The sequence below is a fragment of the Phycodurus eques genome, chromosome 3, assembly GCF_024500275.1.
Source record: "Phycodurus eques isolate BA_2022a chromosome 3, UOR_Pequ_1.1, whole genome shotgun sequence".
NCBI lineage: Eukaryota > Metazoa > Chordata > Actinopteri > Syngnathiformes > Syngnathidae > Phycodurus > Phycodurus eques.
Window position 1 is genome coordinate 20,800,921 of NC_084527.1, and position 23,627 is coordinate 20,824,547.

At 42.6% G+C, this 23,627-nt stretch overlaps 1 protein-coding gene across 2 annotated transcripts in view; it reads right to left on the reverse strand.

The window, feature by feature from the left end:
- Positions 1–342: 342 nt before the first annotated feature.
- The window catches only part of znrf3 (zinc and ring finger 3), a 99,579-nt gene continuing 76,294 nt past the window's right edge, over positions 343–23,627 (reverse strand). The window contains exons 3-8 of one of the 2 annotated variants that reach the window (XM_061672471.1): positions 17,925–17,999; positions 16,311–16,442; positions 15,317–15,424; positions 11,874–12,044; positions 7,461–7,563; positions 343–6,241 (exon numbers count right to left, since the gene is read on the reverse strand). In XM_061672471.1, coding sequence (XP_061528455.1) covers positions 4,800–6,241; positions 7,461–7,563; positions 11,874–12,044; positions 15,317–15,424; positions 16,311–16,442; positions 17,925–17,999 — 2,031 coding nt within the window. In that variant the 3' untranslated portion in view covers positions 343–4,799. Of the gene's footprint in view, positions 6,242–7,460; positions 7,564–11,873; positions 12,045–15,316; positions 15,428–16,310; positions 16,443–17,924; positions 18,000–23,627 lie in introns of both variants that reach the window. The other variant, XM_061672470.1, reaches the window with a different exon arrangement.

Below are 23,627 nucleotides of genomic sequence, written 5' to 3' on the forward strand. Positions count from 1 at the left end.
TTTCTTGTAAAACATTTGTAAATGGTACTGACTGACAAATATATTCTTTTTGTTTTTCCCCCTTAAAAGAAAATTACAAAATATTTTCATTTGTACACATTTTCATCTTAAGTGCTAGAAACAATAACAAAAATTAAATAGTGACTCACGTACCCCAAAAAACAACATGTTATGCTCGCATACTGAATCTATGCAAAAAGGCAACATTTGGGGAAGCTTGTCCTCAATGTAGAAAGTGAGTGTGAGTGTGTGTGTATTTCATAGAAACAATATTTTGGAAACAGTCTGCAGGACAAACAGAAAGGCATGGATGTATGTATTATGTTACAACTGCATTGTTTGTTTTGTTTGTTTTGTTTCAAAATAGTCACAGTACAATAAGGAAGCCTTTTGACGTAGACTCTTGCTTTGGCCTTTTGGTACATCCCAATTCATGGCAAAAGCCCTTCCTGCATTTAGTCCACAGTCTTAATATCAAGCTACTTGTACACTCTTTGTCCTCACTAGTAAGACAATTCAGGAGATGGATTCTCAAAATATATATTTCTTTTTGAAAAATAGACTTATTTTTTGGAAACAAATGACGTAGTTTTTTTGTTTATCACATTTATTTTTCAATAAATAAAAATGTTTTTCAGGAGAAAAAAATTATTCTTTAAGAATTTTTTTTTCCCAGAGCAAAACAAATGTTTTTCTAACAATCCATCCATTTTCTTCCACTTATCCGAGGTCGGATCGCGGCCGCAGTAGCTTTAGCAGGGAAGCCCAGACTTCCCTCTCCCCAGCCACTTCATTCAGGAGAGTCTCTCCAGCACGTCAGGGTCTCCTCCCGGTGGGACGTGCCCAGAAGGCACTGCCCCCGATGTACATGCGATGTTGCAGAAGCGTGTCAACCAGGACAGCCTCACAACATCCAGAGCCTTTGGGAACTCCAGGTGAATCTCATCCACCCCCGGGGCCTTGCCACCGAGGAGCTTTTTAACCACCTCGGTGACCTCAACCCCAGAGATAGGAAAGCCCTGATCAGAGATCCCAGGCTCTGCTTCCTCATGGGAAGGCGTGTCGGTGGAACTGAGGAGGTCTTCGAAGTATTCTCCCCACCGGCTCACAACGTCCCGAGTCGAGGTCACCGGCGCCCCATCCCCACTATACACAGTGTTGACGGGGCACTACTTCCCCCTCCTGAGACGCCTGATGGTGGACCAGAATTTCCTCGAAGCCTTCCGGAAGTTGTTCTCCATGCCCTCACTGAACTCCTCCCACACCCAAGTTTTTGCCTCAGCGAACACCAAAGCTGCATTCCGCTTGGCCAGCCGGTACCCATCAGCTGCCTCAGGAGTCCCATAGGCCAAAAATGCCCGATAGGATTCCTTCACCAGCTTGACGCCATCCCTTACCGCTGGTGTCCACCAGAACGTGACCAAGGAGCTCACGGTGAGAGGCGCCGAGCAGGTGTGGGTATACTTATTGCCTCTATATTGGTGTTCACCCTGGTGGACGAGAGGTTACCCTCCCTGCGCCTTCGGGTGGGGGGATGGGTCCTGACTGTTGTTTGTGCCTATGCACCAAACAGCAGTTGAGAGTACGCACCCTTTTTGGAGTCCTTGGAGGGAGTGCCGGTGAGCGCTACCACTGGGGACTCCATCGTTCTGCTGGGGGACTTCAATGCTCACGTGGGCAATGACGGTGAGACCTGGAAGGGCGTGATTGGGAGGAACGCCCCCCCCCCCCCCCGGTCAGAACCCGAGCGGAGTTCTGTTATTGGACTTCTGTGCTCATCACGGATTGTCCATATCGAACACCATGTTCAAGCATAAGTGTGTCCACACGTGCACTTGGCACCAGGACACCGTAGGCCCCAGTCCGACGATCGACTTTGTGGTCGTGTCATCGGACTTGCGGCCGCATGTCTTGGACACTCCGGTGGAGTGAAGGGGGGAGCTGTCAACTGGTTACCACCTGGTGATGAGTTGGCTCCGATGGTTGGGGACCTGGCAGGCCCAAACGTATTGTCGAGGGTCTGCTGGGAACGTCTGGCAGTCTCCTGTCAGAAAAAGCTTCAACTCCCACCTCCAACAGATAATCGAATAATAATAATAATACAAACAATCTTATTCCCAATAATAAAAAGTTTTTTTTTTTTTTTTTTTTTACAAGAATATGAGTTTTTCCCTCAACAAGTTCTTGGAAAAATAATCTTTTTAGGAGACAAACGCCATAGTTTGAGAAAAAAAAAATTCTTCAGATTTTTCAAAAGTATTTTTTGAGAATTTTATTTTTTTGGGTGGGAATTTTTCTTCTCTCAAAAATGTATTATCTTAAGACAAAAATAGGTAAGTAAATAAGTCAGGGCAGTAGTAGAATAACTAGGGTGAACTAGTACTTTTTCTAGTAACATTTGTTTCGCTACTTTGAGCGGTGCCACTTTGACCCTACGACGACGCAATTAAACCTTACTAATAAAATACTGTCCTGCACTAGTAACAGTACTCGGCCCAAATAGTAAGCATGTGTCACCCGTCAGTACACACTCCTCATCATGGATATGAAATAAATGCTGAAACGGCTTTGAATTGTCATACTAGTGAGGACCAAGACTGTACCAGCACACGGACCTTAAGCTGGATAGAGGAATACTGAATAAATGCTGAAACGGCTTTTTATCTGAGTTAGCATGTCTCCTGGAAGAACTCTGACTGGGGCTCTTTAAGGCATGGGTGGGTGGGGGTTAACTTAAAGTCTCCTAAAGTCATGAGGAAATATGTTTATTTTATATATATATATATATATATATATATATATATATATGTGTGTGTGTGTGTATTTGTTATTTTTTTTTAATCCAGGTAAGAAGCATTTAGGGACGATCCCTCAAAAGTTGACTCTGCACTGTTTAAAAACTCAGCCTCCGAAGCTCAGCAACATAAAATTTGGTAGGCATTTCTATCAGGAGGAGACCCACGAAAAAGTCTCAAGAAGCCATACCCGAAAAGACAAGGGAAGTCTACCACATCTTGCCCATTTCCGGTGGTCCTTAAGTTAAAAAACCAACTGGTCCTAGAAATGTTGTCCAATGACCCCAAATGTTTGACAACCACTGCTCTATGGTGACCACGCATACGGATCAGTAGCACTGTGCTTGAAGATGGGTCATAATATTTTTAGGATGGAAACGCGCTTAACTCAGGCAAACCTCTCGGTGCTCAGGGGATATTGTGCATTCACATTTCTTGTTTATACACATTTTCTTGTTATATACACATACAGTATAAATCAGTGATTCCCAACCACTGTGGCGTATGAAATGATCCAATTTCATTTCATTGGTCGGAAAATTGTTATTCGTTTAACAACCAATAGTTATCTTTGTTCATCTATCTATGCCGGCCGCTAGATGGCAGAAGTTACAATTAACCTGGGACTAGATCATTATTATTTCAGTATATTGTCCGTGTCAAGCAGAGACCTCGTATGTCCAAATATGGTCAATTTGAATTTCTTCCCACAAATTCACACTAATGGTCACTCCCCACGTCTGTTATTTTAATGCATTATTAATCAATTTAAAGTGTCGAAAACAAATGTATTAACTCTGCTGAAGTTTTGTAAAAGTGCCTCTTCCCTCACTTAGCAGGAGCTGTGGGGTGTTTTGTCATCTCAAGATTGAAAGTCTGGATTTTAGACAATAACAATTACAAATATTTAGGTGATATACATTTGAGCGAGTGTCTTTGTTAAAAATAGATGTCATGCTTCGGTGCAGAAGGAAGTGGTCAGCTATGTCGGTCATTGTGTACAGATTCATTTCCGTCTATTAAACTGTCTAGTCATGCCATTGTTATATTATTGCATCGCTCATGACTCTTAGACCTTTGAAAACGTGTTTGGCCAGATGATATAACCACAGTCGCTAGGTCTTGTTAAGTATTAAAGCCTTTTCTCTTCTCGATCGCTCGATGCAAGCACAGACTTTGACTTTGATGTGTCCATAACCATCTAATCAATGACAGCGTAATAAATTAGCAATTGTTGATGTCGGTGCACAATAGCAGGCGAAAGAAAAGTAAGGTATAATACCAACTTTAACAATGTGGTGTTTGGTAACTCAAGCAAGATGGCTTTTTGTTTTGTGTTTGTTGGGTGGTGTGCTGTGAGATGTTTCTACAATATGTGCCTTGGCTCAATAAAGGTTGGGAAACACTGATATATATATATATATATATATATATATATATATATATATATATACAGTATATAAATATAGAAAAACATACACATACAGTATATAAAATATATTTCTCTTGTATGACCCTCCAGAGAGACATGGTACCCTGCTCTAGTGACAACACAATCACATCTTGTTCGTTTTGGTATAGTTACGACCGTACAAACTACGTTGAAGCTCTAAAGGCAGTGAGTGTACGTAGAAGACGCAGATGTCAAACCCTGGATGGAAGCATGGCGCAGAGCCACTTTGACACAATCGTGGCCCACAGGAATGAACGTGAGAAATTTCGGTAGAAAGCCCCACGTTCCTGTACGATGACAGTCAGCAAAAATGAGCATTTCGGTAAACACCCCTACGTTTCTACGTGACCGCACTGACCAGAAAGCAAGGCAACTGAGGGTTTCGAACCACCGACCAACTGCTGCGGTACCAAAAGCAATTTTGTTTTTCCAGAAGTCACACACCCAGACAGCCCTCAGTACTTCGACTCAAAGCGTTTTCCGAGCGCTGAGGCGGAAACAAAGCCCTGGTCTCTTCCTGCTGAGGGTACGAGCAACCTCGGGTGGAGAAGTCATCGTTTCGCGCCTCCGCCTCCATCAGTGACCGAGTCGGGTAAAAGGCTGCTTTCACAATTGGTGTCCTCGGGGATGATGGGTATCCTCTGGTTGAGTTCGTAGCAGCCCTGCGCCGGGCAGGCCTCCGATTCAGCGTACTGCACGTTGACAGCGTAGTCCTCCGCATAGTGTCCCCTGTGGACCTTCATCTCCTTGTAGAAACAGCAAGGTAGTCCTTCATAGGGGTCCGAGGAAGGGCACGAGTAGTTCTTGGAGCCCCTGGTACAACGTCCGGACGCCTGCTCCAAGTCCTGGGCCTTGGCCTCGGCGTTCTGGGGAAGCACCTCGAAGCAGCAAGTGCACGCCGCCCCCGTTCCCGCCCCGAGCTCACCCGCCTCGGCCCTGGTGTCTGCTCCGGGGGCCTCGGGGGCACCGGTCTCCCTGGGTTCCAGTGATGAGCGACTGCTATAGTTGGGCTCCAAGCTGCAGTTGGACAGGTGGTCCCCCGAGTTGTAGGGAAGCTGGAGACAGTCGAATCCCGAGGGTCCCGCGGATGACGACGACTCCTCAGGGGCTGAGGGGCACACCGCGGTCGTGGCCTCCCCAGCAGAACTCCGACACGGGCTCTTACTCCGATAGACGTAGGGATCATAGTCGCTACTCAAAGAGCTCCGGAAGGTGGAGCAGCTCCCGTACACCCCCTGGTTGCTGACCTCTGTGCAGTCTAACATGGAATCGCTGGAGGAGCAGTGGCACGGGCCTGAGCTGCTGCTGCTACTGTCGCTCCCGGGGCAATCGGCCAGGTAGCCGCTGCACACCGAGCGGTGACCGTGGTAGCAGCTCAGGCCCGAAGCGCTGCCCCCGTCGCCCACCCTCGAGGAGGAGGCCGGAGCCATGTGCACCACGGTGGGGTACAAGAGTCCTTGCTGGAAGGACCTGCCGTGGTGAGCCTTGTGACCTAGACCCGTGGGGCCCTGGCCCCCCTCGGAAGGCTGCTGGGGGAAAGTCAAGCCCTGGAAGTAGTAGTGCTGGTACATGGTTTCGTACTGAGAGAAACACGCCGCCCGTGAAAAGTTGCGCCCGTGGAATTTGGGGCGTTTAAAAGCAGGGTGGTGCGGAGGCGGCTGCGCTTGGTAGGCAGGGGGACCGCGGTGCTCCAGTCCGCAGTGGTGGGGGTTGAGGGAGCGGTCCAGGTGAAGGGCAGGGTGGTAGCTCCGCAGGAAGGAAGACGCGGCTTGGGGCGGGTACAGGCCTTGAGGGTCGGGGTGCTGGTCCACTGTGAGCACGGTTATGGCGTTGCCATGAGGGTCCATGCTGGTCCGGGTGGGGTAGGCCGTCACCTGGCCGGCCCGGTGCACTCTGCCGGGGTAGTGGACTGGCAGGACCACCCTCTGCTGGCGCCCGTGAAGCGGGTTGCCGGGGTCCATGCATCCGTGGCCCGGATTTCCCTTCTTTTGCTCTGCGGACAAAAACAAACCAGACTTTTTAGCCACTTACATTACATTTAAAACCATATGTGAAACCATAGCGGGTGGTGCATTTGGTATCTGGGCCTTCCTTCCTTCCTTCCTTCCTTCCTTCCTTCCTTCCTTCCTTCATTCCTTCCTTCCTTCCTTCATTCATTCATTCATTCATTCATTCGCACGCACGCACGCACGCACGCACGCACGCACGCACGCACGCACAGGCACGGTGGCCGACTGGTTAGAGCGTCAGCCTCACAGGTCTGAGGACCCGGGTTCAATCCCCGGCCCCGCCTGTGTGGAGTTTGCATGTTCTCCCGTGCCTGCGTGGGTTTTCTCCGGGCTCTCCGGTTTCCTCCCACATCCCAAAAACATGCATGAATTGGAGACTCTAAATTGCCCGTAGGCATGACTGTGAGTGCGAATGGTTGTTTGTTCCTATGTGCCCTGCGATTGGCTGGCAACCAGTTCAGGGTGTACCCCGCCTCCTGCCCGACGACAGCTGGGAGAGGCTCCAGCACGCCCGCGACCCTAGTGAGGAGAAGCGGCTCAGAAAATGGATGGATGGGTGGATATACACACACATATCAGCCGAAATGCAAATTATCGGCCGATTCCGATAACACCGATCAAATCGGCGTGAAGTCTAATAAAAATACATATTAATGTGTGATGATTGCGAAAGATGTGTTTTGAAGTTGGCTGTAAGAGATTTTGCTCCAACCAACCAGGGGATGGAAAAATGCTGACGACGGCTCAACGGCATTGAGAAACTTTTTAGGAGGGAAAGTCAATTACTCTCAGTTTTTGGTTACTTGCAGCACTCCCTATTCCTCTATTCCAGAAATCTTATCTGTCAGCAAACCTTTCTGAATTTTGCGAATTCTGTCGTCACAATTCAGCTAATTTATATCATAGCAACTCCACTTTCCCCAAGTTTCTACGCCTGTGATTTAGCAGCTAGGCAGGGCGACGATCCGCCATTTCCTACATCGGGACTAGGTCATTGGTCTTTGGAAGATTATTAGGGGGGGGAGGGAGTCTATTATTTGCAGAGGGTTAAACATCTCTCTGCTATCTCAGAGTGTCCTGAAGTTTCCATAACACGACAAAAAGCCGCGAGATTTGTTGCTAGTCAGTTTTGTTTCTTTGTCGAGATATCTGGGAACTGTTTTCAATTCTGATTCTTCCTAAGGAACTGCTTGAGGAACTTACCGATGATGTTGTGTCTGCAGTGGGGGCAGGTGTGATGCTGGAGCAACCAGGGATCCACACATTTCTTATGGAAGCGGTGAGCACAAGGGATGACCCGCAACTCCTGCAGGGGGGCGAGAAAAAAAAGCCTCTAATAGATAATCCGTGTGTAAATATTAGCGCTGGTACCGCTTTCATTTGGGGAGATCTGCAAACACAAAGTTTTTTGTCTCTGATCGACGTCGTGCATCTGCTTGTGCGTAAGAAAGACTTCGAATTTATCTTAGCTACCGCTGGCTCGATTAAGATTCCATTTGAGTCCTTCTTGAATGCTTCTTTTCATTAAATTTGGTTCATTCAAATGTATGTATTCATTGTTTTTGTATTACATTTATCTAAGTAGATAATCGATAATCAGTTAATTGATTAATTCTGAACAATTAATAAATAGTAGTGCAATAAACTAACATTTACAGTACATTTAACATGTTGAATTAATTGGTTAGTTAAGTATCGTTAGATTATTATTATTGTCAATTTTACATTACAAATCAAATTATATTATTATTTTATTAGTTGGCTAAAAACTATAATTGATTACTAATAAAATAGAAATGCATGAATTCTTGTTTTATTAAAAGCATTTTTTTCAACAAAAGAAAACAAATCTTTTTCTTATTAGCTAATTAATGATAATGGCAATTATGATGATAATTATGGACCTGGAATATTATTATTAAAATACACAATTTTATATAGAATGGAAAAACTTTTCTTCAAATAAACAACTTTGACATTTTGTTAACTAGTTGGCTAATTCATTATAATTGAATTAATTACTAATAACACAATAATGCAGCTCTTGAATTCTCGACTGTGTGAGAAGTTTTGTAAAACTGGCTCTTCCCTCACTCTGTTCTTTCAGATTAATTGCTGTTGCCTTGTTAAATACAATTTAACTTTACTTAAAAATGTACTGTACTTGAAAAGTAAAAAGAAAATGCTGTCTATAATAATCAACAAAATTGCACTGTACTGGATTATAAAAAAGGTTAAGCCACAATTTGAACATCAAGACTGCGCTTAAACATACTGAAATAAAAAAAACTGTCCTTAATGATTCCATTAAAATGCATAGCGCATTAAAGTGAAATACAAATTCTACCTGAATACATGTTTAAAAACTAGCTGTTCTAAAGAGGTTATTGCAAATTTATTGTTCATCAAAAAAATGAACTGTACTTAAAAAAAACTACTGGATTGAAAAAAAAAAGCTCGACTATATCAATTCGGTAAGTCTCGGCATAGAGGGAGCCTGCGTACCACTAGCATGAGCACGAGAAGTTTGCCCATCCCTTGACGATTAAGAGATGTCACAGCACATTAAAAGAAAAAATGTGATGCCGCGTGAAAAAACAAATAAACGAACAGTTGCGGGAGGACCGGCTACGACAGGAATGCCTCGAGACACACTGGGGACCGACAGTTAGTGCACATACCCGCGAAAGCGCCGTGTTGCTGGGAAAGTCCAAATAACCGGCATCATTCAAGCCAATAAATACTCGTGACTCAGGAGTTTGGCCTTTGATGTCTTTTTACGGCCCCACTTCCTGCGCACAACAACTGGCGCCGCCGCACTTTGTTGTGCTGGTGACCATTCAGGGACGCTTTTATGACTTACAGTAAAACCCTCAAGAGAGGAAGATGAGGACACACGATGAAAGTCTTCTTTTTTTTTTTTAAGCACGCGCGGGAAAACAGGAAGTGTGTGATCACATCCTCAAAACACTGCTGGCTTGTTATCTATCTTGCAGCAGGTGCACTGAAAAGACTGTATATATATATATATATATATATATATCAAATAATAAACTAGCCCTGCGGTTCCTTGAGCTACAGAGCTTGCATCATCGTATTTGTTTTTTTTTTAGGTGTCATAGCGACAGAATGTGACAATGACAAAGAAAACAAACGGAACAGAAAACTTCAGAGAGTTGCATTGTACAATAAGGGCCATTTTGCTAGCTTGTTTTGAAAAATATATACAAATACATAAACGGATAGTTTGGATCTTGGCAAGGACCACAGGATAAAGTAAATAAAAAAAATAACCACAAAACAATAAAAACAAAAGCAAAAATGTGGAGGATCAATTAGCCATCCATTTTGTTTTAAGCGCTTATCCTCACAAGGGTCACGGGGTGCTGGAGCCTATCCCAACTATCTTTGGGCGAGAGGCGGGGGTACACCCTGAACTGGTCACCAGCCAATTGCAGGGCACATGCAATGTTAAAAAAAAAAAAAAAAAAAAAAAAAAAAAAAAACCCATAGAATTGTTACCCAATAAATGTAGCGTAACAATTTGCAGCCACTTTGATTTGGTCAATTTAAATCACATATTTGGCGGGAAGAATACCTTAATTCAATAGCGATAAAATACTTACAAAACGTGGATAAAGTTTACCACACATTTCTGGTAACATTTCAAACACGGTCCCTGAGTTGAGTTGGGGGGCTACTATACTTTGTGTTCCTCAATATCTGTGTTCTCTCTTTACATATTTACTCCACTAACGCAGGTCTGTCTGCCTATTGTGGCAGTATCAAGCTGTTCAATGGAAGTATTTGGCCAATCGACTTATGGAAAGCCTCAATTGACCGAGCAGCGGTACGCCTACACTGAAATCTTCCACAATTTCGTGAGCATGGCCGAGAAATCATTCTTTTCCATACAATCCCCAGACACGATTTTATGAAATATAGCCTGCTAACCTTACCTGACACACTCATAACACAAGCAGGAACAAATCTAAGTAATAATCAACGTTTAGCTAAGCTTATTTGACCATATAGTACATTTTTCTTTGTCGTTTCGTTTGCTTTTGTGCCGATTCGCTCGTTAACAACCAATCAGAGTGACCAGTTTTCTCCGTGGGCGACGCCATTTTGTGCTGATGAGCCGATAACACGTCAATTAGTGCGGCACGAATGCGTCACGTGATCCATATTGTAGTACCAATGGCTTTTAGGTGGATTCTACTCACCTTTTCTTGGTAACACTTTTTACCGTTGTCAAATATGTGGTGTAAGTAAAATGTACCCTCATTTTACCCATCTAAAATAGTAATGGCAATTTTAGATGATTTTCATGGGTTATATTTACCACAGTCCAAAATCATTTTTTACAGTGTACCATTCGCACTCACATTTACACCTGGCAATTTAGAGTCTTCAATTGACCTACCGTGCATGTTTTTGGGATGTGGGAGGAAAACCCACGCAGGAGAACATGCAAACTCCACACAGGCGGGGATTTGAAGCCTCTCCTCGGAACTGCGAGGCAGATATGCGGACCAGTTGTCCACCGTGCCGCCCCTAACAATCAATTGAATTAAAAATATATAAATAAGTTACAAAATATCTACACAGCCAAGTTGTATTAAACATTTTTGTCAGAAATTTAGCCTCTCTGTACACTGTGCCTATCAGGTACATGGAGATTATGATACCCTTAATTAATCCAGTGCATAAAAAATATTTTTACAAAATGTGTATATGAGCCATCTCTAATTAATCCATAGACTAAAAAAAAATTATACAAATAAAACTAAATGTGTGTAACTAAACTAAAATGTATCACTCAAATCCCTAATGAACTCTCCGAATAAAATAATCAATTAGGATAACTAAATAAAAACAAAAATAATAAAAAGAATGTATGAACTAGCCCTAATGAATCAACTGAATAGAAAATATAAACAAATAAATCCCTAAATAATTAATTTACTAAATTCATGAATAAAACAAATGTTGGGAAAAAAATGTGTATGATCGAGTCCTACTTAATTGAATAAGAAATGTAAGTAAATGTAAAAAAGAAAACATGTTTAAAAAGTGTATGATTGGTCCCCATATAATATTTGTAAATTGTGCAATATTTTGCAGAATTTCTATCACAGTTTGAAAAAAAAGTACAAAAATAAAAGATTCGGACTTTCCGAATAGATGCCTTATTCCATCTGCAATTGAGTAAATAAACGCTCCCGGCTGGCCACAAGTAGCGAAATGTCACGAAAAATTGCCACACCCCCCAAAAGTGGTGTGTAATTACGTATAGATGCCACAAGCTGGAGACAACGCGCTTCAAACGGAGAGGCTCATGAAGCATCATCACCATGCGTCTGGAAGTACACGATCATGTACCCATGTTACATAAATGACTGTGTTCAGTAGTTTAATTATTCAACACAAACAAATCCCCGTTACTTGACGCTCGTCAACACGTTCTTAATGTGGGCCAGGAGTGGTACACTGGCTCCCTCTAGTGGTATGTGGGGGGGGGGGGGAAACTGAATTAAAGGTTCAAACTGTGCATCATGTTACAGTGGTCTACAATAATATTGAACGCTTAGGCCTACTATGCTCGTCGCGTACCTCTCCGTCGATGTACTTCTCCAGGCAGATGGCGCAGTCGGACGTGGAGCTGCTGCTCAGCGAGTCGGACGCCCCGCAGCTGCTTTCGCGCGCCACTTTGCCACCTTTGGCCTTGAACTTGCGCGTCTCCATCTTGTCCAGCGCCTGACTCGCCATCCTGTTCATGGAGCTCTGCGCACACAAACAAGGAAGAATGCGCTAAATGATATCAGAATCCCAAATTGTCTGACACATTTCTGACCGCATTCAGTTTCTGTATTGGTTACATTAATTGCCATTATATTTAATAAGAAAAGTGCTGAAGATTAATTCATTAGATTTAGCATTAAAATAATTACATATATTAAATAAATATTATACAAAACATCCAATGAAAATTTTAGGGACTTCTTGACTGCTACAGTAAGTCTGCTTGTATCCTGTACATATATCTCACAAAGTATAAGTATAAACATACTGTAATTGTAAAGGCACCACAAATAATATAAATGCAAAATATACAATTAACAACATAACAAATATATTAGGATTGTGTGTATTTATTTATTTAGTATTTGTATGTATTCTTATTAATTCCATTTCTATAAATACATATGTACACACAACATAAAACATTTTTTTAATGACTTCTTGATAGTTCGTAGCGAAGTGTGATTTTCTATATACTGTATATCTTACATTATATATGTATAAAAAAATCATATATATTTTGATATATATACTTAAATATGTATTTTATGTATTATATATATATAGCAAATGCATACAGCAGAACACAATTATATACATGAATATATCAACAGCCCCAATTCCAATGAAGTTGGGACGTTGTGTTAAACAAATAAAAACAGAATACAATGATTTGCAAATCATGTTCAACCTATATTTAATTGTATACACTACAAAGACAAGTGCCAAAGGCATGGGTAACTTACACTTCTTTGACGGCACCATGACTACTGAAAGGTACATACAGGTTTTGGAGAAACATATGCTGCCATCCAAGCAATGTCTTTTTCATGGACGCCCCTGCTTATTTCAGCAAGCCAATGCCAAACCACATTCTGCATGTGTTACAACAGCGTGGCTTCGTAGTGAAAGAGTGCGGGTACTAGACCTGACTCCGGACCTGTCTCCCATTGAAAATGGGAGACAGAATTTACTGCAGTCTAACTAAACTAATTTGATGACTAACAACTTTTTTATTTGAGAAAATAATTTTTATTATCATAATGTATTACCATGTAGTACTATTATTTTTTTATGTTTGCAAATAAAAAAAAAAGCGCAGACAAATTGGGAGTTGGTAATGATGTCATTAAATCCACTTCTCCCAGTTGTTGATCCTCATTAAACACACACACACACACACACATTCAGAGTTAGTGCGTGTGGTAGTGTGTTGTTTTTGTTTTTCACTTTTGGGCGGCGTCGCCGTGTCGCCCATTTCCAAGTACTGCTGTGTCATTCTTTCCATCATTCTCATTCATGTCATATTTTCATTCATTGATGTCATTGGCACCAATGACAGCTTAGCATTGTATTTTTGTTCGCGTGAGTGTGAGTGGGTGTGTCTGTCTGTGTGTGTGTGTGTGTGTGTTATGCCACTTAGGTGTGTACGTGTGTTTCGGCATCACTTGTCAATAACGTGTGTGTATTTATGTATGTATATGTGTGTGTGTGTGTGTGTGTGTGTGTGTTACAGAGCGTGTCTGTGTGTGCATTTGTCAAATGCTAAAGTCGCCCTGGCCTCAAGGGGGTGCCAAAATGCAGGTAGAAGAAAAATATAAGGAGGGAATTTATCTTCAATAAGAAGAGAAGCAAGGTGAACTATGTACAGTACAGTGGAACCTCGGGTTACAAACAACCCAGATTACGAGCAATTCAGGTTAAGATGAAAACTAGTTGTCTGCTCCACGGCGTAAGGCAAAAATCTGTTTTCGCCTCCACATCCTCGATCATCCAATCACAAATCCAATAGCGTTGGTGACGGGCTTGGTTTTCGTCAAAAAATACTATTGACAGTATGGATGTTATTCATTGAATTGTACCGTCTCCTCAATTAAGACAGTTAATGTCGGCATAATCACGTCGAAATAGCTGTCCACGTCGATAGATATGAACACTAGACACGACCGCCCGCTGTAGCATTGAACGATGAGCCTTCATGGCAGCCTACATGCAAGCCCTAATGGCAGGGGGCGATGTTCCCATAGAAGGCGCTGCATGGACATTGAAATTAAGTCGTAACTTGCTCATTTCTTAACCAATTTCCACGTGGGTTACCGTGTTGTCAACTCCGAAGCGTATGGTATCAATACACAACATTTGAATAATAACCATCAAAAAATGACCAAAATGATTCAAAGAAATGTGCAGCAAACTGGCCCACAGAGCAATTCATCTTTCAAATGACAATGTGATGTCCCACTTTCAGATTTTTTTTCTGAACAGAAAAAGACAACTTTCGCTGGATCGGTTTGTCGTGGCAAAATCAATCAATGAATTAGAAAAGAAACAGACAAAAGAAAAAACACCTGAATCAGAATTTCAGACGTATTATAGAAGAAGGCTCTTCTTCCCCTCCCCTTTCCCTCCTCAGTTAAAGTGAATGAGAATAATAATAATGTTTTATGTCTTTATAATAGTATGTTTTCACTTATTTCTAGAGTGCACTATATTTATTTTTAACCACACATGGATTTAAAAAAAAAATAATCAAGTACAGTACAAGTTCATTTTCGGGCTGGAACGGATTATTTGCATTTCCGTTCATTTCAATGGCAAACATTACCTCGGTTTAAGAACCTTTCGGGTTACGAACCGGCTCACGGAAGAAATTAAGTTTGCAATCTGAGGTTCCGCTGTACTTTAAAATCAGCTCGCCTCAAGGCTCTTTTTCTCTCTTTCCCGTTTTCCCCACAATGTGCAGAGCGACGCATTCAAAGCCCCTCAGAATTAACAGCACTAAGCACAACAGAACACTCCTTGCTCTCACAACCACCCAAACAACAATAAACGCCCATAATAGTTTGTTACAATATTAAAGGCTGCACATACCGTTTTTGCAATAACTTGACAACTAACTTTTAACATGGAAAACAAATTCAAATTGAAAGAAATGTCCAATTAATATTATTACAAATAATAATGGCAGATATTCAAATGTATTGATGTGACCCCAGAGAACTTCAGAAACGTGTCAAAATGACCAGAACACAGGAGGAGAAGAAAAAAAAATAGAGGGCAAAAGGGAGAACGCGAGGTCAAGTTGTTGCTACTTTTGGTTTGTCCCATTCGGTGTTGCAACTGCATGATTTGTTTGGCAGTAACGATACATTCATGAAAGGAAGAAAATGTTCTATTTACAATTTTGCGGTATGTTCGCTTGTAAATTAAAGGCAGTGTTAAAAACGAGTGGATACGTGCGTGTGTTTGCTTACCTGACTCCTCCTCTGCTTGAGCTTGATCTTGACGAGCAGAATGAGGCAGACGAGCGACACGACCACGAAGAAGGCCAGGAAGATGCCCATGTCGAAGTACTCGGTGGGCTGCTATCATCCACCAACAAGCGCAACAACAAATAAGAGCGTGCAAATAAATGGTAGTAAGCGTGTGTGTGCCATCTGACTTTGCAATTTCAATTCACGTTTTTTGTTTTGTTTTCTTCAAAATTCAACAGCTCCAAAAATTCAAAGGGCAAATCGGTTAGCTCGCTTCTCCCAGGCTTTTGCCTGATTGGATGTTCACCTCAGATTATATTTTTGTGCCATCTGAGTTGGAATTGAGAATTATTTTTTCCCGGAGATGTTGAAGGTTTTTTTTTACTCTGAATATTGTTCAAATTATGTTTTGTTTGTTTTACACAGAACTGAGCGATTGAAGTTTTTTAACACTTATTTTTATTTTTAACTGATTTTTTTTATTTGTATTGATGTTTAAGTCTTTAACATGGAATATTGAGAGATGGTTTGAGAGATTCTTTTACAATGACTTTTGAAGATGTTACATTTTCTTACATTTCATTTTTGGAGATGTTGAATTATTTACACTGGATTTGGGAGATGTTTAACTTCTTCACACTGATTTTTTTTTTTAACATTGACTTTTTGAGCTGTTGATTGTTTTACACTGACTGCTTTGAGCTGGAGAATGTTTGGAGATGTTCATTGTTTAAGATGTTAACATTTCTTAATGTTTTTTTTTTTTTACTCAAAACTTTTTTTTAGATTTGGAGCTTTTTTAACCCATTTTAGGAAACATATGTAGAAATTAATGCAGCAAATATTCCAGGACTGTCTTTCATGTAAATGCTCGGTGGGCCGAATTGAAGAACGGCCTGTAACTCGGAAATATCCCACGTTTGACATACAATGTACCTGCGGCGTATACACAATATTTGTTTTTTGTTTTTCTTTTATTTGGGGACAAGCTTACCCTGGGGGGTCTGTGTTGTATCCTTGCGCGCGCCACTTTCTGCTTATTGACGATGTTCATCAACTTGACGGCGTCGTTGCCCTTCACGTAGACCACCGGACGCTTCAGGGGGTCGTCGCCCACCTGGTTGAGCTGAGACGGAGAGAGAACGAGGAGAGCGCGTTAGGTACCCGGTTTGCACGAGGATTGGACACTCCATTAGGTACACCCATCCAAACGAGGAACTTACTACTGAAACCGGACTAAACCTTTAAGGTACATTTGACAAGAAAACATTTCATAATGTTTATACTATCAGACGTACTCAGCTTTTCCCTTGGTTCCACATACCACCTACGCTGCTGCCTTCTTGACTGATTTTGCAGTATAATTAAACGTATCATCTGGTCATCTAGGTCCATTTGTTCTAGCAGACACCGTTCCACGGTCGCCATTGTTGTTGCTTTGTTCCGTATTCGGAAAAGGAAAGGAAAAAACGGCTACCGGAAATGGCCCAAAAAAATGCAGCAGAAACTCCACCCTGTGGCGTCCTAGCCCGTAGCAGCCGTAGCGACACCCCCGACTTGGAGGAGGAGTATTAAAAATGTTATATTGCAAGAAAAAGAAAAGTTGTAATATTACAAGAAAAATCGATCTAATTTTACGAGGATATCGCCATAATTTTAAAAGACTGAATTAAAAAAAATTATAAGATTTTTTTTTTGTGTGTAAATTTAGGGAAATACAGATGTAACATTGTGATAATAAAGGCATAAGTTTACAAGAAAAAAAGACCCAAGTTCTAATATAACGAAAAAAGTGGGTATTTTTTTTTCATGAAAATGAAGTCTCAGTATTACAAAAAAAAACGAAATTCCCAACAACCGTCGTCATATCCAGTGAGGGACATTTTTATTGAAATACAACTTAATTCTCCTGAAAATATGGACATTTGTTTTGCTATAATTTTCTTTTTTTTCCCCACAATGAATCTAAATTTATTAGCAGATTCCACTTGGTGTCTTGTAATTGATTAATCCCTTCGTGGCTCCAAGTCGTCAAAGCAGAAAAGCTGAAAATTTGGTTTTGGCAGGAAAGGGGACGAGGAAGCTAACGACGTTCACGCTCCTTGGGGGAATTTACAATTTGTAAAAACCAAAGCAACAACAACAAAATATAAATAATTTTCCTTTATTGCAGCCTGACAAAATACTTGATGTTCCGGTTTAGCTTCTGTACGGATGCGAGATTACTTGTGCTCATTTGACCAAAGCAAGTCCTGGCTCTAGAAAAGCCACGAACAAAAAGTGAACAAAATGTCGGCGAAAAGTGGAACAAAATCTGTTTCGGGATGCTGGTTGCCTTTCAAGTGTCAAGATTTTCAGAAATAATCTGTTCCAAGGTCACGCTGCGGCAAAAAAAAAATCCCATAAAAAAATATCGTGCTTCAGGGTGAAAACTCATAGAAGATTTTTGGCTTCGCCTCCTGATAGGAAATAATAGAAACGATTTGTTTCAGGGTCAAACTGTAACCAATTTCCATTATTATCCCCAAAGGAAATAATCAAAATAATCTGTTACAGGGTCAACCTGCCAATCATTTTGAAATTTATCACGTCGTGTGTACAAACCAACCTGGTCAATGGCATCCGGGTTTTCCGACACATCGAAGATGACGGCGGTGGCTCCCCGCTGGACCGCTCTTTTGGCCTGAAAACACACACGCACACACGCACGGACACAGGGCATAACATTAGGTACACCTGCACAATGTAGTAGAGATAAGAGCTCCTCTGTAAAGCTAATAATGCTCATTTTTCTTAGGTTTATTTGGCTTGGAGGGAATAACAAAGTTGAAGACAGAAAACACAAAAAGAAAAAGTGTTCATTTTAATAATATTTAAGTTGTAATATTCCAATAGTTTTCAATTTAAGTTTTCATTTGACTCAATTAAAGTCATAATATCACAAGAAAAAAAGACGGGATTTTACAATAATAAAGTTGCAACACTACGAGGAAAAAAACATGTTGCGATTTTACAAAAAAATAAAACAATTTGTACGATTAAATTAACAATATTACAAGAGTAAAGTTGGAATATTCTGAGAAAAAAGTGTCATAATTTTAGAGACTAAAAACACAGAATATGACAACAAAAAACAGTCATTTCATAAGGTTAAAGTAGTAATATATGAAAACTATTTTATGAGTCATAATAGTCATATTATTATTATATTATAAAATATAATATACATTATATAATAACAGTCATAATATTAGAGCAAAAAAGTCAGGATTTTAAGAGCATAAAGTCATAACATGAAGGAGAAAAAGTCTAGAAAGTAAAGTAGAAATAACATTAAAAGTAAAATGATTGATTCTATGTGAAGAAAGTTGTAATATTATGAAAATAATTCATAATTGTACCAGAATTAAGTCGCGAACGATCCATTCATCCATCCTCTGTATCGCTTCTCCTCAGTAGGGTCGCGGGAGTGCTGGAGCCTATCCCAGCTGACTCTGGGCGAGAGGTGGGGTAAACCCTGGACTGGTCGCCAGCCAATCGCAGGGCACACACAAACAAACAACCATTCGCACTCACATTCACACCTACGGGCAATTTAGAGTCTTCAATTAGCCTACCATGCATGTTTTTGGGATGCGGGAGGGACAAGGAGAACATGAAAACTCCACACAGGTGAGACCGGATTTGAACGCGGGACCTCAGAATTGTGAGGCAGATGCCCCAAGTCAAGAAAAGAAATTTTAGGGCATAAAGTCACAATATAAGGAAAAAAACTGTTAAATTGAAGAAACATTTTAAGATACAGAAACTAAGATATTTTACTCAAAAAAATAATGCGTGATCTTGAACTACGAGGTGGTTTTAGCCAATCAGGAGGCTGAAGAAAGTCAATTGTGGATAAGACAACCTATCAGCAGCCGTGAATTGAACAATTTCCTCTAACCAAAAAAATCAAAGCAAAAAGAAAAGCTTGGATGTGAGCAATGCCTGTGAAGTCAACGTCGATGTTAAACAAGACATCATTAGATCGGGTTACCCCTCCTTAAGCTGTCACCTTATTGTGGTCTCCACCACAATTTTTGTGTTTTGTTTTTTTTTTATCATTGGGACACGTTTGCGTGTCCCAATGATCCTAGGAGCTAAGTTGTCTGGGGCGTTATAGCCCTCACAGAGTCACCCACGGCAAACAGGTCCTAGGTGCGAGACCAGACCAAGCACGACTAAAAGACCCTCTATGACAAGTAAAATGATTGAGCCAGGTTTGTCCTTGTTTGGACGCGGGTCACGGAGGCGCCCCTCTGGAGCCGAGCCAAGAGGTAGAGCTCAATGACAAGTGCCTGGCGGCCAGGCCTGCACCCATGGGGCACAGCCCGAAAAGGCAACGTGGGTTCTGCTTTCCATAGGCTCACCACCTGAGGGAGGGGAAAAAGGGGGTCGGGTGCTGTGTGAGCTGGGCGGTGCCCGAAGGCGGGTACCTTGGCGGTCCGATTCTCGGCTACAGAAGCTGGCTCTAGGGACGTGGAACATCACCTCTCTGGCAGGGAAAGAGCCTCAGCCGATGTGTGAGGTCATGAAATTCCGACTGGACATAGTCAGGCTCACCTCAACACACAGCTTGGGCTCTGGTACCAGTCTTCTTGAGAGGGGTTGGACTCTCTTCCACTCTGGAGTTGCCAAGGTGAGAGGCACAGAGTAGTTGTGGGCAGACTGATTCCCCCCCCCCCCCCGTCTCGGTGTCTGTACGTTGGGGTTTACCCCGGTACACGAGAGGGTAGCCTCCCTCCACCTTCGGGTGGGGGGACGGGTCCCGAATGTTGTTTGCGACTATGCACCAAACAGCAGCTCAGAGTATCCACCCTTTTTGGAGTCCTTGGCAGTGGGTGCTGGAGAGCGCTCCTACTGGGAGACTCCCTTGTTCTGTTGGTGAACTTCTACAATCACATGGGCAATGACAGTGACATCCCCCCAATCACAACCCGAGCAGTGTTCTGTTATTGGACGTATGTGCTCGTCATGGATTGTCCATAACAAATACCATGTTTAGACATAAGGGTGTCCGCCTGCGCACTTGGCACCAGGACACCCTAGGTCTCAGTTCAATGATCGACTCTGTGGTCGTCTCATCGGACTTGCGGGCGCATGTCTTGGACACTCGGGTGAAGAGCCAAGCCCCACCTGGTGGTGAGATGGCTCCGATGGTGGGGGAAAATGCCGGTCCGACCTGGCAGACCCAAATGTATTGTGAGGTTCTTCTGTGAATGTCTGGCAGAGTCTCTTGTCAGAAGGAGCTTCAACTACCACCTTCAGCAGAACTTCGCCCACGTCCCGGGGTAGGAGGGGGACATTTGAGTCAGAGTGGACCATGTTCCGCACCTCTATTATTGAGGCGGCCAACCGGAGTTGTGGCCGTAAAGCAGTCGGTGCCAGTCGTGGCGGCAATCCCTAGACCCCCTGGTGGACACCAGCGGTAAGGGATGCCGTCAAGCTGAGGAAGGAGTCCTATTGGGCCTTTTTGGCCTGTGGGACTCCAGAGGCAGCTGATGCCCACTGGCTGGCCAAGAGGAACACAGCTTTGGTGGTCGCTGAGGCCAAAACCCGGGCGTCGAAGGAGTTCGGTGAGGCCATGGAAAACAACTTTCGGAGAGTTTCGAGGAAATTCTGGTCTACCATCTGGGGGCTCAGGAGGGGGAAACAGTGCACCATCAACACTGTGTACTAGTGGGGATGGGGCGCTGCTTACCTCGGGATGTTGTGAGTCGGTGAGCCGAATACGTTGAATACCTCCTCAATTCGACCAACACGCCTTCCCAGGACGAAGCAGAGTCTGGAAACTCTTGAGGTGGGTTCCCCTATCTCTGGGGTTGAAGTCACAGAGGTGGTTAAAACGCTCCTTGGTGGCAGGGCCCCGGGGGTGGATGAGATCCGCCCAGAGTCCCGAAAGGCTCTGGGTGTTGTAGTGCTGTCTTGGTTGACACGCCTCTGCAACATTGCATGGACAGCTGGAACATCACCTCCAGATTGGCAAACCGGGGTGGTGGTCACCCTGTTTAAGAAGGGGGACCGGAAGGTTGGTTCCAACTATAGGGGGATCACATTCCTCACCCTCCCTGGTAAGAGCCATTTAGGGCTTCTGGAGAGGAGGGTCCATCACAAGTCGAATCACAGATTCAGGAGGAGCAGTGTGGTTTTCGTCCTGGCCATGGTACAGTGGACCAGCTCTACACCCTCGGCAGGTTCTTCGAGGGTGCGTGGGAGTGCGCTCAACCAGTCTACATGTGTTTTGTGGACTTGGAGAAGGTGTTTGACCGTGTCCCTCGGGGAGTCCTGTGGGGGGTACTTCGGGAGTCTGGGGTACCGAACCAAGCAGATCGGCGCAACGTCTGCAGTGATGCGGACTTTGTATCAGTCCATTGTGATGAAAAGGAGCTAAGCCGAAAGGCGAAGCTCTCGATTTACCTACCCTTACCTATGGTCACGAGCTGTGGGCCGTGACCGAAAGAACAAGATCCAGGCTACAAGCGGCCGAAATGAGTTTCCTCCGCAGGGTGTCTCCCTTAGAGATAAGGTGAGAAGCTCGGTCATCCGGGAGGTGCTCAGAGTAGAGGAGCCAGATGAGGTGGCTCGGGCATCTGATTCGGATGCCTCCCGGACGCCTCCGGAGACCCCGGGGACGACCCAGGACACGCTGGAGAGACTATGTCTCCCGGCTGGCCAGGGAGCGCTTCGGGATCCCTCCGGAAGAAATGGACGAAGTGGCTGGGGAGAGGTAAGTCTGGGCGTCCCTGCTAAAGCTACTGCCCCCGTAACCCGACCTCAGATAAGTGGAAGAAAATGGATGGATGGATAGATAATGTTGCTATGTGCTGCCCTATTTCGACAATGTTTTGATGTGAAGGAGATCATATCCTGGCATTATGGTGTGCCCTTGGGCGCATGCCAGCCTCGCTTTAGAGTCGCCGCAAGGAGGCCGGACGGGCACACAGAAAGGGGTTGGGGGGATCAAAGTGGCCGCTTGCAGGTCACATGGGAGGAAGAGGAATGCGACCGCAGAGACGCGGTCGGTTCCCGTCGCCATGGTCGTGCCCTGGTAGACCACCAGTCAGTCACTTGCTCGCTTGCTGCCACATTTTCTCACACGCAGCTGAATAATGTCCGAATGTTACGAGGACAACAATAAACTGTCTACCAAAATAAAGCTGCAAAAGCATGAGACAAAAAAAGAGTAAGGTCAGACTATTACGAGAGAAAAATGTAATTCCACGAGACAGGAACAAGTTTTACGAGGACAAAAAGCTTAATTTAAGGGGAATTAAGTCATAATATTCCTTGGGGGGAAAACGTTTGATCAGAGTAAAGTTGTAATATTATGAGACAAAAAAGTCTTAATTTTACAAGAATAATATGAAAGAAAAACATAATTTTACAAGAGTAAAAAAGTGGTTATTTTACAAGAAACAATATTAATTTTAGTAAAGTCGTAATATTACTAAGGTGGAAAAATATATACATTTGACCACAAGAGCACTGTCATATAAAAAACAGGTCGCAATTTCACAAGGAAAAAAATTATGTATTTTTACGAGAAAACCTTTTTAGAATAGTCATAATATTTACTAGGTAAAAAATATACACATTTTATCAGAGTAAAAGTAAAAACGTCTTAATTTTATGAGAATAATGTTGGAATATTCCCAAAAGAAAAATGTAATTTTACAAGAGAAGCAAAGCCAGAATTTTACGAGGAAAAAAAAAAATCTTAAATTGGGGAAACTACGGTTGTAATAGTACTAAGGGAGAAAAAATATATACGTTTTGCCAGAATAAAGCGATATGAAAAAAAATCTTAATTTTACGAGAATAAATGTCACATTACAAAATAATAACACGGTAATAAAATTACAATTAAAAAAAACTTTATTTAAGGAGAATACAGTCGTGATTTAACATGGGGAAAAAAAATTATGTTTTACGGAGTAAAGTTGTAATTTCATGACACAAAATCTGCTTGGTAAAAAATTTATTTGGGTATATTGTGGACATTTGATTAATATTGAACAATAGAAGAATTTTGAGGCATTTCACTTCTTTAATTCCGCAAGCTTGTAATACTATTTTACCCTTTTTCTTAGCTTGGTGACAACGGTAGAAACAAGTCACAATTTCAGGTTTTCTGACTGAGCCGTCATGTTTTTGTTTTTTTGTTTTGTTTGTTTTTTTTCTTTAGTTTTTTTTTTGAAAGCCAGCTCGTTTGCCTGCGGAGGCATTTTTGTTGTCGTCAGGCAAGTCGATGCACTGCAGATTCTTGAGGGGG